The 12500-nt window shown below is 40.5% G+C and overlaps 2 protein-coding genes across 2 annotated transcripts in view; one reads left to right on the top strand and one right to left on the bottom strand.

Annotated features, from left to right (window-relative positions):
• LOC137983731 (monocarboxylate transporter 10-like) overlaps positions 1-3738 on the top strand; it is a 4813-nt gene extending 1075 nt beyond the window's left edge. Inside the window, exons 2-3 of the mRNA XM_068830906.1 lie at positions 1-559; positions 3016-3738. The exon at positions 1-559 is cut by the window's left edge and continues 13 nt beyond it. Coding sequence (XP_068687007.1) covers positions 1-559; positions 3016-3603 — 1147 coding nt within the window. The 3' untranslated portion in view covers positions 3604-3738. The remainder of the gene's footprint in view (positions 560-3015) is intronic.
• A 773-nt stretch (positions 3739-4511) lies between these two features.
• LOC137983733 (replication factor C subunit 4-like) overlaps positions 4512-12500 on the bottom strand; it is a 15586-nt gene continuing 7597 nt past the window's right edge. Inside the window, exons 7-13 of the mRNA XM_068830908.1 lie at positions 11904-12024; positions 10398-10442; positions 10024-10104; positions 8882-8962; positions 8181-8225; positions 7303-7374; positions 4512-5148 (exon numbers count right to left, since the gene is read on the bottom strand). Of these exons, the coding sequence (XP_068687009.1) occupies positions 5047-5148; positions 7303-7374; positions 8181-8225; positions 8882-8962; positions 10024-10104; positions 10398-10442; positions 11904-12024 (547 nt within the window). The 3' untranslated portion in view covers positions 4512-5046. The remainder of the gene's footprint in view (positions 5149-7302; positions 7375-8180; positions 8226-8881; positions 8963-10023; positions 10105-10397; positions 10443-11903; positions 12025-12500) is intronic.

Genomic DNA, 12500 nt, shown 5'->3' with positions numbered 1-12500 from the left:
GCTCGCTGTATCCACGTATTATTTGTTTTTCCCGCTCGGCGCTGTCCTCAGTGAACGTAACGGATGCTGGGTAGTTGCCTTGCTTGGAAACCTCGCCTGTTCTGTTGGCTTGCTTTGCTCCTCATTCGTTACAAGTCTTCCACTTTTGTACTTAACCTACAGTATGGTCTGGGGCATGGGTGCATCTTTCGTGTATTTTGCTGATTTGCTGATACTGACGAAGCACTTCAAAACGAGGTTAGCGTTCGCCAATGGAATCATGGCACTCGGTGGCGCTATTGGCGGAAGCGTGCTGAACCCAACTATGCAGCAACTCTTCATCCACCTTGGCCTTGCAAACATGTTCAGGGTGCTCTCTTGTGCTTTTCTATTGCTGTCCGGATTTTCCGTGATTTATCGACCCAGGCAAAGCGTGGATCCACAAGACGATGTTAATTCTACGCAAGAGGAAAAGAAACCTATCTTTGACTGGAAAATTTTGGAGAATAAGGCTTTTGTCATGTGGATAATTGTGACATTTGTCTTCATGCTGGGATATATGGTCCCATTCGTCCATTTGGTAGGTTAAGCAAAGCAATAATTATGCCCTGACTCTTTGCAAACGCGCATTTTTTTTTTTTTTACGTGCCCCTCTCTCGATCGTCTGCACTCAGAAAAACACGCTTTGAGCCTTTCTTTAATTAAATACCGAAAGTAACGATCCCCTTGAAAGAAGCGGCCCCTTCAATAATAATAGGGAGTTTAAGAAACCACGACGGCTACGGGGACGAAAACGTCACTTCAAAGTATACGTTTGAGCTATTCGAAGTATTTCGGGATTATTCAATCTTGTTTATATTATAAAATATGTGCGAAGTGTCCTACAACTGGATTGGTACGGACGGATTTGAAGTAAAGAGCGAGACTGAAAGATTCATTGTAGTTTGTCCACGATGTCGTCAAAACCTCAAATTTGGTAATTTCACGTAGTAGTTTTGACGAGTACGGGAGAGAAATGTTAAAAAATGCGTGCCGCACGTGCAGCACGAAATTTTTGCTTCTTTTAACCAATAATATTACTGCTTTTTGGCGTTGTCCTTGCCGTAGCCGTTGTCGTTTCTTAAACTCCCTAATGTCAACGTAACACCGTACTCCAACAATTGTCTCCAGAACATGACAGCAACTGGAACGTGGGATAAACCCTAATACGGTACCGCAAGGTATACGGCAAATATTGTCTCAGTTTTCCTGAACTAAAAACGAATAACTATTTATTCGCGTAATGCGTAGTGTGAAATGCGGATGGCACAACCTGAGTGGACTAAGCAAAGAAAACCTTTGGGATCCCCCGTTTTATTTTTGTCTGAACTGAATCCTACTGAAACATTTACGAACAATATGTAACACATTACGATATACTTGTTACGAACGCATTTACCACTGAATTAAGTCATTTCCACCAGCGAGTATCTATACGAAAATCGACCGAAAAATACATGTCAAAACTCGTCTCCGCTGCACTTTGTCAGGCTAGAAACTTATTACAATTGTTAGAGCTTGTTTTCGTTTGGTTGTGTAACCATCATTTAAGGTTATTCCCTTGAAAATGACGTACTATCCAGATTTTTGTAAAACTTTGGCAGACACAATTGATATTCATGCACAGGACGTGCAAAAAATGCAATAAAAAGGTGGGGGTCACCGTGCTTGTTTTCGCGCCGCATGCACCGATCAAATCGAAACTTCAACAACCCCCGGGCATTTGACTATCTTCTGTGCCCGGGGAGTGGGAAATTTGACCTCTGCCTGCGTGGGGTGGGGAAAATTGAACCGGAAGTGTCAGGTTTCAAGTGATTTTTGTTTCGGGCGCCGAAGACGCTAAAAGCTATAAAACGCGTGTTTGGACGAGATGGAAGAGTTTAAAGGAAGAGATGTGGCATTTGTAAGCGATTGGCTTACAAAAAATGTCTTCAAAAGGTCTTTATTAAAGAGAGGAAGAGCCGACGACGATTGTTCTTTAGTAGGGTATGACAGACAAATCCGACGATAGGGTAGGGCATTTGAACACCATTTTGGCCCGAGAGGGTGGGAATTTAAACGATCCAATCTTCAAAAGTTCAAATGGGGGAGGGGGGGGGGGGGTGGGTGGGATGTTGAAGTTTCGAGTTGATCGGCGCATCAACCGGACAAATATTGTTGTTATATAGCTAAAGTTAATGAATATTACTGAAAACTTGAGCCTGTTAAATCCGAAAGTAACGTGGGCCGTTCCTTTCGGAATTCTACGGTATCGTGAAAATAAAACCAAAGCCACTTTAATCAGTCTCAACAGGGGTTAACAGCGTGATTTTGTCAATCAAAACTTAAAGCAAATAAAATTTAACTCACTCAACGCGCCAGAAAAGTGTGTGAGAACAAGGGGCGGTTGATTTTCAGTCATTCCCATTGGTAACAAAAAAAAGTGGCTCGAGATTGCAGCCAATCACAGCAAAGTATATTATCTTTCCATAGCCACTTACATTAGACCATATTCGTATTCTCAGTATTGGACTGGAACTAGCTTGCAATGGAAGCTAATGCGGGGAAATCTTTTCAAATGCAAATACTTTTTAATATACTCCCCCGCATTAGCCTCCATTGCAAGCTACAATCTTAGACAGAGTAAAATGGAACAGAAATGCCCCCTCTCCCCCAAATCAAGGATGAAGGTGCGTGAAGGCCAAAACGCGCCATTTTCCCATCACTGATTTTGGGGGGAGGGGTGGTCTCAATGTTCCATTTAATTTGTCCAAGATTGCAATCTTGGACAGAATAAAATGGAACAGAAATGCCCCCTCTCCCCCAAATCAAGGATGAAGGTGCGTGAAGGCCAAAACGCGCCATTTTCCCATCACTGATTTTTGGGGGAGGGGTGGTCTCAATGTTCCATTTAATTTGCCCAAGATTGTAGTTCCAGTCCAATCCTGGGAATACCAATATGGTCTGATGTAACTAACAGGGACAGGGACTAACCAAGATTTTCTTTTCTGTCACCAGGTTCGCTTGGCGGAAGACATTGGCGTCGACAAGACTCCAGCATCCCTTCTCCTGACCTTTGTTACAGTCGGTTCGGCGTTGGGTCGGATATTCTTCGGCCGCATTTCGGACATTCAACGTCTCAATCGTGTGCATATTGCTCAATTCGCATTCCTGATTGTAGGATTGAGTAACTTTGTTGTTCCCCTTACACAGTCGTATACCATATTAGCAGGAGATGCCTTCATTTTCGGTTCATTTGGAGCGTGTTACCTCATTTTAAACCCGGTCATCGTCTGTGACATTCTTGGCCCAGAAAAAGTCTCGTATGGTTTGGGTCTCACATTCTTTGTGCTAGCAATCCCACGGACTCTAGGACCATTGATCGCTGCCTGGATTTTTGACTGGCTTCAAAGCTATGCCATAGCTTTCTACTCTTTGGGGGCAACCACCTGCCTTTCCGCCATCTTGACGAGCTTTGTTTCGATTTTTATGCGGAGAAAAGGTGAATTTGATATTCAAAATGGACACACGCAACAAGAAACTCATTTAAATTTTGCAAGCAATGTTCAGATAGTTGCAATAGCTTTCAAGTACATAGCACAGTAGGATATTTAGTTACTCAGTGAGGAAAAATGTGTGTTGTTTGGATATCTATAATTTTGGGACTCATCGACATCAATGTGTTTTTGTGTAGTTTCGCTTATCACTCACATTAAGACGCTCGAAAACGCTGACAAAAACAAACTTTCTCAAACGGTTTTTAAAGTGGAAAACGGCGTTAAAGGAAAGAAACCTTTTGAAAACGAGTTAGTACCTGATAGGAGAAAAGAGAGAATTTTATAGCTAATGAAAAATGAGAAGTCTGAGAGAATTTTACCTTCAGATGTCTTGATCATTTTTGAACTTTTTAGTGTGCAGAAATGAAAACGATATGAAAACGCTATCATTTTGTATATAAAAATGTTTTGCTTCGTTTTCGCCTAAAGGAAAGCAGAGAATTTTGAAAATGCGTTAGTGAAAACGGAGAATTTTGAAAACGCATTAGAGTAACTCTTTCAATAACGATTCGCTTGGCCTAGTGCAGTTTTAATATTACTGAAGGTTATTTTAACCAGTTAAAGTACTGTTAATGAACTTTCTTTAAGCTCCTTAAGGACGGTGCCTATTATTGTTATTGCGCATACGTTCTGCGGAGAAAGCAGAATTTAGCAAGTGCTCTTGGTATCCAAAAATAAAATTAGGGGTAGCCATGCATTTTTTCAGAAATAATTAAGCTTCAATTTGGGAAAGAGCTCCACGCATTGCTTTGTATTTCAAGCTTTTTACAAATATTGTTCATTAATTATTGAAAAATGCTTGGTTATCCCCAATTTTCGTTTTGGATTTGAATAACACTTGTTAAGATCTGCTTTCCCCCGCATATGCATAAACCGCACAAAAATACCTTTGAATTAGCAAGCACCACCCTTAATGTGTTGTAATTTGTATCAAAAGGTATTTTTTCCAATGAACCCTGGTTTCAAGCAACTTTTAATACCAGCTTTCTAAGTCGCTGCATAAGTTATTGCCCACATGTTAGAGCCCGAAATGCCGTTAGACATGTCCGCCCCTTTGGAACAGTTTCATAACTTTACAATGTCACCGAATGAATAGTACTAACTAGGTTTTACCATATATTATCACATGTGGAGTTCTCATATATTTCATTTTAGTGCCTCTTATCATCGCCCTTTTCCAGCTTAATAGTTTTGTTGTTAGTTTAGTTTTATTCTCACTTGTAAATATTCAGGCCCGATCCTTATTAGAACAGTTCAATTTTTATCTACGAATCTACTTCTTCATCTTAAAGACACTGAGCGCTTTGAAGCGGGCTCGGTAGGCCGTTTGGCCGACGCAGTTCTGGACTGCGCTCTAAATCTAATTCTTACATGTCCCTTCGTTTGATGAAACAAAAGGATTACGCGTAAAATAAACAAGCAAAGGGTGTCAAAGATTCAAGTACTCTCATTCAAGTTCTTTCGGCGGTCTTTTTTTTTCATTTCAAGTATTTCATGTTTGTCCAGCATGACAAAACTGTTGCATCATGACTGAGCACAAGCAAAGAATCTGTAAGTATTCATCTGCTCCATCACACAGACATTTGTCCACGATCTGAAATAAAAAGTATCATTTTCACGTTTAATTCTCTCTTGCTTTTGCCATCGACTTTCGAGGCAATCCAATAACAATTTAAATGGAGATATTCATGTTTAAACTTACGATTTAAAGACACTACAAAAACTTAAATTACATGACCATGATATAGAACATAAAAAGCATATTCCCCAGAACAGCCTAAGTGAGACCAAAATACGAAATTTAAACCCCTAAGCGAGATGACGAGGAGCTCCAGCCGCTTGCTTCCTTTGTATAAGGGAGCCATGTTTCAGTAAAGCAGCATTGTTGTGGCGATAGGGTTTTAAGGTAAAGTCTGCTACGAGCCTAGAAAGCCCATCAGGCCGGCGCTTACCTCCGGTTTCTGTAACATGGATGGGATGCCAGTTCATCGCAGGGTTGCCCCTAGCATTAAATTCGCCGGTACCCATTTATACACCTGGGCGGAGAGAGGCACCGTGAGAGTAAAGTGTCTTGCCCAAGAACACAACACAATAGGGCCGTTTATACGAGAGAAAATAAGCCCCGACTTACTCTGGCCGCGGCGTACATAATACGCGAAAGGAACTATTTATACGAGTATAAACTCCCAGGCCAGGATAAGCCGCGGCTTGAGAAAGCCGTGAACGTAGATTTTGTACCATTTATACGGGGTGTTCGCGTCTTATGCAAGCCGCGGTTTATTTTCTGTCGTATAAACGGCTCTAATGTCTCCGGCCAGGGGGCCAATTCTCGAAAGTCCCGCAACTTTACGGGCCATTTTTGGGTGTCACAATTCCCTTTGTATCTCAAGAACGGAGAGCATTTAATTCGTCAAGCTTCACAGTTATTTTCTTTTTGTTACCTTGAAAACATGTTAAAAGATCGGCTTTCCAAAACAAGTGGTTGGCAATTTCACAGATGGCTTTTCGGGCCCGAAAAGTTTTCGGGACTTTCGAGAAACGAGCCCTGCAGGACCCGAACCCGGACCACTCGATCCGGAGTCGAGCACACTAGCCATGAGGCCACCGCGCCTCCCAACAGGGTTTAAATTGGGATTTAACGCTTGGGAACCGATTTCCGCATTATGCCGGAGAAACAGGACGGGTGATGTAGCAGCTCTCATAACGTATAAAGCCGCGGCTACACGAACGATATTTGCTAGCGCCGGTGTTGCGATTTTGTTTCAAATTTTGTCGCGTCGCCTGCGCGCGACGGTGGCTACACTTGCGACAAATTTTGGCGACAAATTGAAGGCTGCGCGAATCGCATACTTGAAGAGACCTGGGCACTAAAAACAAACATTCCTCCTTTAATTTCATTGTCTAAATACTCTTTGGTCGCGTCGCAAGCAAAAAGTTGCAGGATGGCTACACGGGCAACTATCTCTGCGATTTTGTCGCAAAAGTTTCAACTCTGGCGACTTTTTTCTTGCGATTTTTGTACTCTGTTGCGTCGCAAGTTCAAGGGTGGCTACACGTGTAATTTTGATCGCGCGCTGGTGACGCGACAAAATTTGAAAAAATCGCGTCACCAGCGCGAGCAAACAGTCGCTCGTGTAGCCGCGGCTTAATGTAATAGGGAGCTTAAGCACGCGCGTTTTTGAAACGCGGACGGCAACCGGAATAAAACATTTCGCGTGCCAGGGCAGTGGAGTCTCCCAGTTTTTTAGATTAATCATCTCTAGCGGAGAAAAGATACTTAGTAATGTAAATATGGTTGTGTGAAGACAAGTTAGAAGGGAAAACAGCTTACTTCCGGTTGCCGTCCCCGTCTCAAAAACGCGCGTGCTTAAGCTCCCTAATAATGGTTCGCTTCCCAAGCCAAAAGCAAAATACTAAACAATTGAAACAATAGAAGCTGCTTACAATACCAAACAATAACAGGTTAATGAAAGCTGACACACAACTAGAACAGGACGAAAGAAATTCAAAAGAGGAGAGCAGTTGTCTAGAGTTCTGAGCCACGAGATTTCATGCGATTTGCTGTTCAAGCTATCAAAGCTAAAAAAAAAACGAATGGCGTTTAGGAGACAACGTCAGCACCTTGAAAATCTTCTCTTGTACTACTGTCCGTTTTGCTTTTACTTTTCCTTTTGTAATAAGGAGCTATCAATGCATGCCTTTTCGGCCAGTATTTATCGAATGACCTGCCTTCAAATTCCATACTTACAGCTATTTTTTCCATGATGGCAGATTTCTGATGCTCATTCAGCTCTGTCATGTCCACAATCCTATCATGAATCTGATTTAAAAGAAAATAATAAGCCCCACCGTGGCGATTACATCATTGACACACAAGTGATTTAATAATTTACTACCAATGTAACATGATCATCCAACATTAGACATGATTACATGTCCAGTGAATTACATCTGAGAGTGAAGGCGTGTACTTGTCTTCCTTCGTCTTACCCGATCACTACACCCACTTCGGTACTTCAAGGAAAAGAAGTTTCAACCATAGTTAATACAGGGGACTGGTTTGGAAGCTCGGCAAACATCAAAGGAGCAAACAAAGATGCCAAGATTTAGTTTAGAAAGTCCACGACAGTGCACAATCTTTTGTTTTGCGCTCATACACTCTGCATGAATTACGTAACCAACACGTTTCTATTGGTTATTTCCCCAGTGCGGAGTAAACAAATATTGTGTCTTGTGCACGGCCAAGGGCAAAAATGAGAACAAAAACCTACAACAAAGAAATTTGTCGGGTTTCATAATCACAACCACATACACCCTGGGAATGGCGCAAGAGAAGACAGGTTTTCCATGTTGGCCCCGTCTGCCCAACTAGCTCTCTTGTGTCTTATTTTGCACTCAGCTTAAGAAAGTTTTTGTCTAGCAACCCTTGAAGAGCACGTTTGACCGTCAACCCGCTTTTTTTTTTTTTCAGCTTTGCATTTTTGCAGTTCTACATTTTAAAATCAAAATCAAGCCCTTTTGACGCAACCTTTTGTATTTGATCAAACAATTTACCCACTCTACGACAAACAAGTGTGTCACATATTACTCAGAAAGCGAGTGTCCATTGGTTTACCAGAAACTCACCTGGTTGATAATTTGAGTTGCTGCATGCCCTTCAGCTATGATTTCCTGTTGGGATTTTTAAAAAGAATCATTCAGTCATTTAGGTTTGGCCATTATCAGCCGATCAGCAATTGGAACAAATCCAAGTTGCAAAGGTTGTGAGACACTCTAGTTAGTTATAATTCAGAGGACCTACGGATGAGATGCCTTTTCCTTTTTCTTTTTCTGTTTTTAAGACAATAATCACAATTAACAAATATTAGGAAGACTCAAAATTAAAAGTTATAAAATGCAAAGAAGGCACAGTGTTAAGAGCACTTGCCTCCCACCAATGTGGCCTGGGTTCGATTCCCAGACGTGGCATCACAGGTGGGTACTCTCGTTTTCCTCAAAAAAAAAAACAACCTACGATTTGATATGAGTTGATACGATTTTCTTTTGATTTCTGTATAGAGTCTTCAATTAGTGCCCAGTGCTAAATACCGTTGATAAAAAGTTAAGAAAGAAAACGTTCATTAAATAACAAAACCCATCTCACTTTTGTTTAACCATTCCAGTGGTTTCTTTATGATAATTTAGCATACATGTACTAACATGATTGCAAAACATTCTGCTCTAGGTAAACTTGGGTCACATGTGTATATTGGTTCAATCAGAGGTAACATCATGACACTCAGACTTACATGCAGACTGATCAACAACTTGTACAAGAAAATTGTTACCTTAACAGTGGAGTCAAGCTTGTCAAAGGAATCTGTACCACAAGCTTCAAACAGTTTGTCTGCCATTTCGCCAGGAACAACCTGAAAGACAACCGGAAAAAAAAATATATTACTGGGCATTTGTCACCTTGTGACCATGTACGTGTACAAGTCAAAACAATTCTCAGATGTCAGCTTAAAAATCTTTGTCATGGTGATTACCATAAACGATTCGTTTGTTAAAACTAACACAGTACCCCAGTTTCCATAGAAGCTAACCCTAACTTCAACACTTTAGGAAAACTTGTTATTTCTCTTCTAATTGGTCTTTTTTTAAGCAGCTTTTTGCATACCAAAAATCTACGATAGTTAAGCCTTTGATCCATACTAATAAGGCTGTTAGGTAACTTGTATTTCCTATTTTTTAGCATTCAGAAGTTTGCCCAAAAAATCAGCCATTTTTGAAGATTTGCTAAGAGTTCCCCCTTGGCATATGGCCACACTAACCTTGCCTTTTGGTTAGAAAGAGTATACAGTGTAGTAAATACTTGGATTTAACAAGAGACTTCATCTTGGATATCAAAATATAGGGCGTGCATGGGTGTAAATGGGTAGTACACCTGTGACATAGATGTCTTTGAACTAGCGCGAGGTCCGTACTGTTGTACTGGGAAAATATTGGTTGAATTCCTTTTTCTTGCAAGTTTATGGGCCGAGCCTGAAACCAGAGCTCCATAAACTCGCAAAAAAGGAACAAGGTTTTTATTATATTGGCTCTCTTGCACAGGATTTTCTATTCCTTGAGTCTTGCTTATCACCGAACAGAGCAGGAAAGCCATGATTACATTGATGACGCATATGGAAATCTATATACGCTGCTTCGTGACAGGGCCATCTTAGCGGTGTGTATTGCAAAATTCAGACTGCTCAGGTCCAAGATTTCAGAATTCTCCTTTTCATCTTGGACCAGTTGTTGGTCTCTCGACAATGTGCTCTTGCCAAGCAAGCCACAATCAAGGCTGTTTTTGCCCTTTTAACTTGAATCATTCATTGCCTGGAGACCCTTCAAGAAAACATTTATATGTAGCAAGTACAGGAAAGGAGCGCAGGCTTGCTAGTGAACGTCACTTGTATTATGCAAATTCAAAAGATGAATACAATACCCCAGCTATTTCAGTGATATCCTTGGCATCCACAGTATCTTCTCCTTTCAATCTGTATGCACTTTGTAAATACGTTATGGCCTTTAAAATGGAACACAAAGTTTAATTAAAATTAAATATTCTTATTCTTTCATTTTCCACTGTCACAGCAGTCTTGTCCTGCTTCTGAATCATTCATGTAATTGTCTTTTCTTTTTCATTTCACATATTTTTGCCTATTATTTTGCATTGATTTGTGTCAAGTATTATTTATTTTATTTTAGTTTTCACCATATTATCCCCAATACACACAATTGCATGGCTAACACTACACTGTGAATGTGACAATATAAAGCCTCCCACTAGTGTCTCACAAGATTATAAGAAATGATCACCTTTCTCATGTCTCCCTCTGAAACTTTTATTAGCTCATGGATTGCCTGTTAAAAGAGTAGTGCCATTTTTAGTATTTCCATAAGGTCGCAATAGTAGCAAGTATGATAAATACTGTAGGAAACAGACAACTTTTTTAAAAGACATGTTTCGGCATGCTTATGCCATCATCAGTTTAATGAGTTCCTAAGTGTGTACAGTTATAAAGTCTACGCCCGGTAGATGAAAAAATTATTACAACATGACGTAATACAAAAGCGGGTACTATTTACAGCGTGACACCAAACATAAGGTGTAAACTAAAACGTGAGAAAAGTGTTGTAATGCTGCAATTGTTTGTTAAGTTCCGGTGTGATCTTATTTATATAAAAAGCTTCTTTGAGTTTTAAATCAATTATTGAGTTGCTGGCAGAATCCAGAATACTAAAGCACGAAGGGGAGTATTTGCTCTTACATAAAGGAGATGTGTTGAAATGCTTAAAAATATGTGAGTTTTCATCGCTTTCCATGTGTTCCTTTATCCTGGCGGAAAAGTGGCGACTAGTTTCGCCAATATAACGGGAATTACAACCCGCACAAGAAAATTGGTAAACTACCATGGATTTTAGAGCAACAGGAGTACGATCTTTAACACTAAACATGTTTTTAATTTTGAATGAAGTGAAAACTAATTTGATAGTTAGGTCAGATTTGCAAAAGCGCTTAGTAAGTTGTCGGAGTTTAAGTTTCGCTATTTTGGAATAATGGCCGACAAGAGGGAGTTTAAAATTAAGTGTATTATTGTCATCATTAGTGTTCCGGCCTTTTTGAGAACATCACATCTTTGATAAAGCAGGGTTTTTGTTAAAGACGGGATGCCAGGACCTTTACTCTGCTATTTTTATTTTTGTCCCAGCTATTTTAAGCGCAGGTTGTACAAGGATTCTTTCAATATGAAGAGACTAGTCAACCGATATTTGTATTTTATTATTTAATATTTTCTTAAACCAAATCGTGCTTTATTTCTCTGTTACTGGGTATTGTTAGTTGTACCACAATTTGCGTACATGTACGTGTAGCTGATTTGGAGTTCATGACAAGATGTTATCAAGTAACAGAAAACACATTGATCGGCGCTCCCTGCTTTCGTCATTAGGGAGTTTAAGCAAATTGCTATGGCGGGCTCTAATACGGCTGCCCGAAGTAAATTTCTTCAAAAATGAGACACTGTGCATGTTAGTCGGTTATGGTCAGCCGTAGCGCGACGAAATGAAGCGGAAAATCGACCAGTATTTTACCCAAAGGTACCCATTAGGCCTCGCAAATTCAAAAATTTTCTGGGGGAGGCCCCCCTTACCCCCAAGTGGGAGGGGGACGACCCCCTACCACACCTATCCCGCCTTGGCACAGCATGCCAAGATGGCGGCAGAGCCGGTCAGAGCCACCATCCTGGTCCCTGCTATATGTTCAATTGTCCCTGCTATTAAAAATCATAACAAAAACCCTGGATAAAGGTCTGTTTGTCATACCTTATTGTCACACTTTATGTTTTCTTGTTCACAAATCATGTTCAACCTTTTCTCCAGTGTATCTTGGGAGAGTGGCTTGAAACGGAACTTGGAACAACGAGAAGTTAAAGGCTCAATAATTCTGCAAAAATAAAAGCCATTTAATAACACTTCCCAGTAATTCAGGAACATTGTTTTAAGGAGCCTACAGCAAAGTAGTATATAATTCCAACAAATGTGATGCCATGGGAGCCAGTAACCAAAAGGTCATGAAGTAGTGGCCAAGGGAGACTGACGCAGTGTACTATTGTTGAGGCAGCAAAGATCTAAGAGGGCATTTCCCCACTTTTGGAGGCCAATTGTCTTGGCACTTCACAATCCATACACCACGTTAGAAAAACTCAAAACTCCATAACAGGTCTCAAAGATAAGAAACCAAAAGCAGAGGGGGTCCATATCATCAAGTTAAGGTAATAAGCATTATATTAGTTAAATCACCCAAACTGTATTTTTCATGAAATACAACCCATTAATGTCGCAGTTCCCGTGGATATTTATAGTTAAGACACACTACAAAAACAAAATGCAAGAGACAATGCTGGCGTAAAGGGGGGGACA

The sequence above is a fragment of the Montipora foliosa genome, chromosome 13 (assembly GCF_036669935.1).
Source record: "Montipora foliosa isolate CH-2021 chromosome 13, ASM3666993v2, whole genome shotgun sequence".
In the NCBI taxonomy this organism is placed as follows: Eukaryota; Metazoa; Cnidaria; class Anthozoa; order Scleractinia; family Acroporidae; genus Montipora; species Montipora foliosa.
The sequence above is the reverse complement of the archived record's forward strand: the minus strand, read 5'-3'. Positions and strand labels throughout refer to the sequence as shown.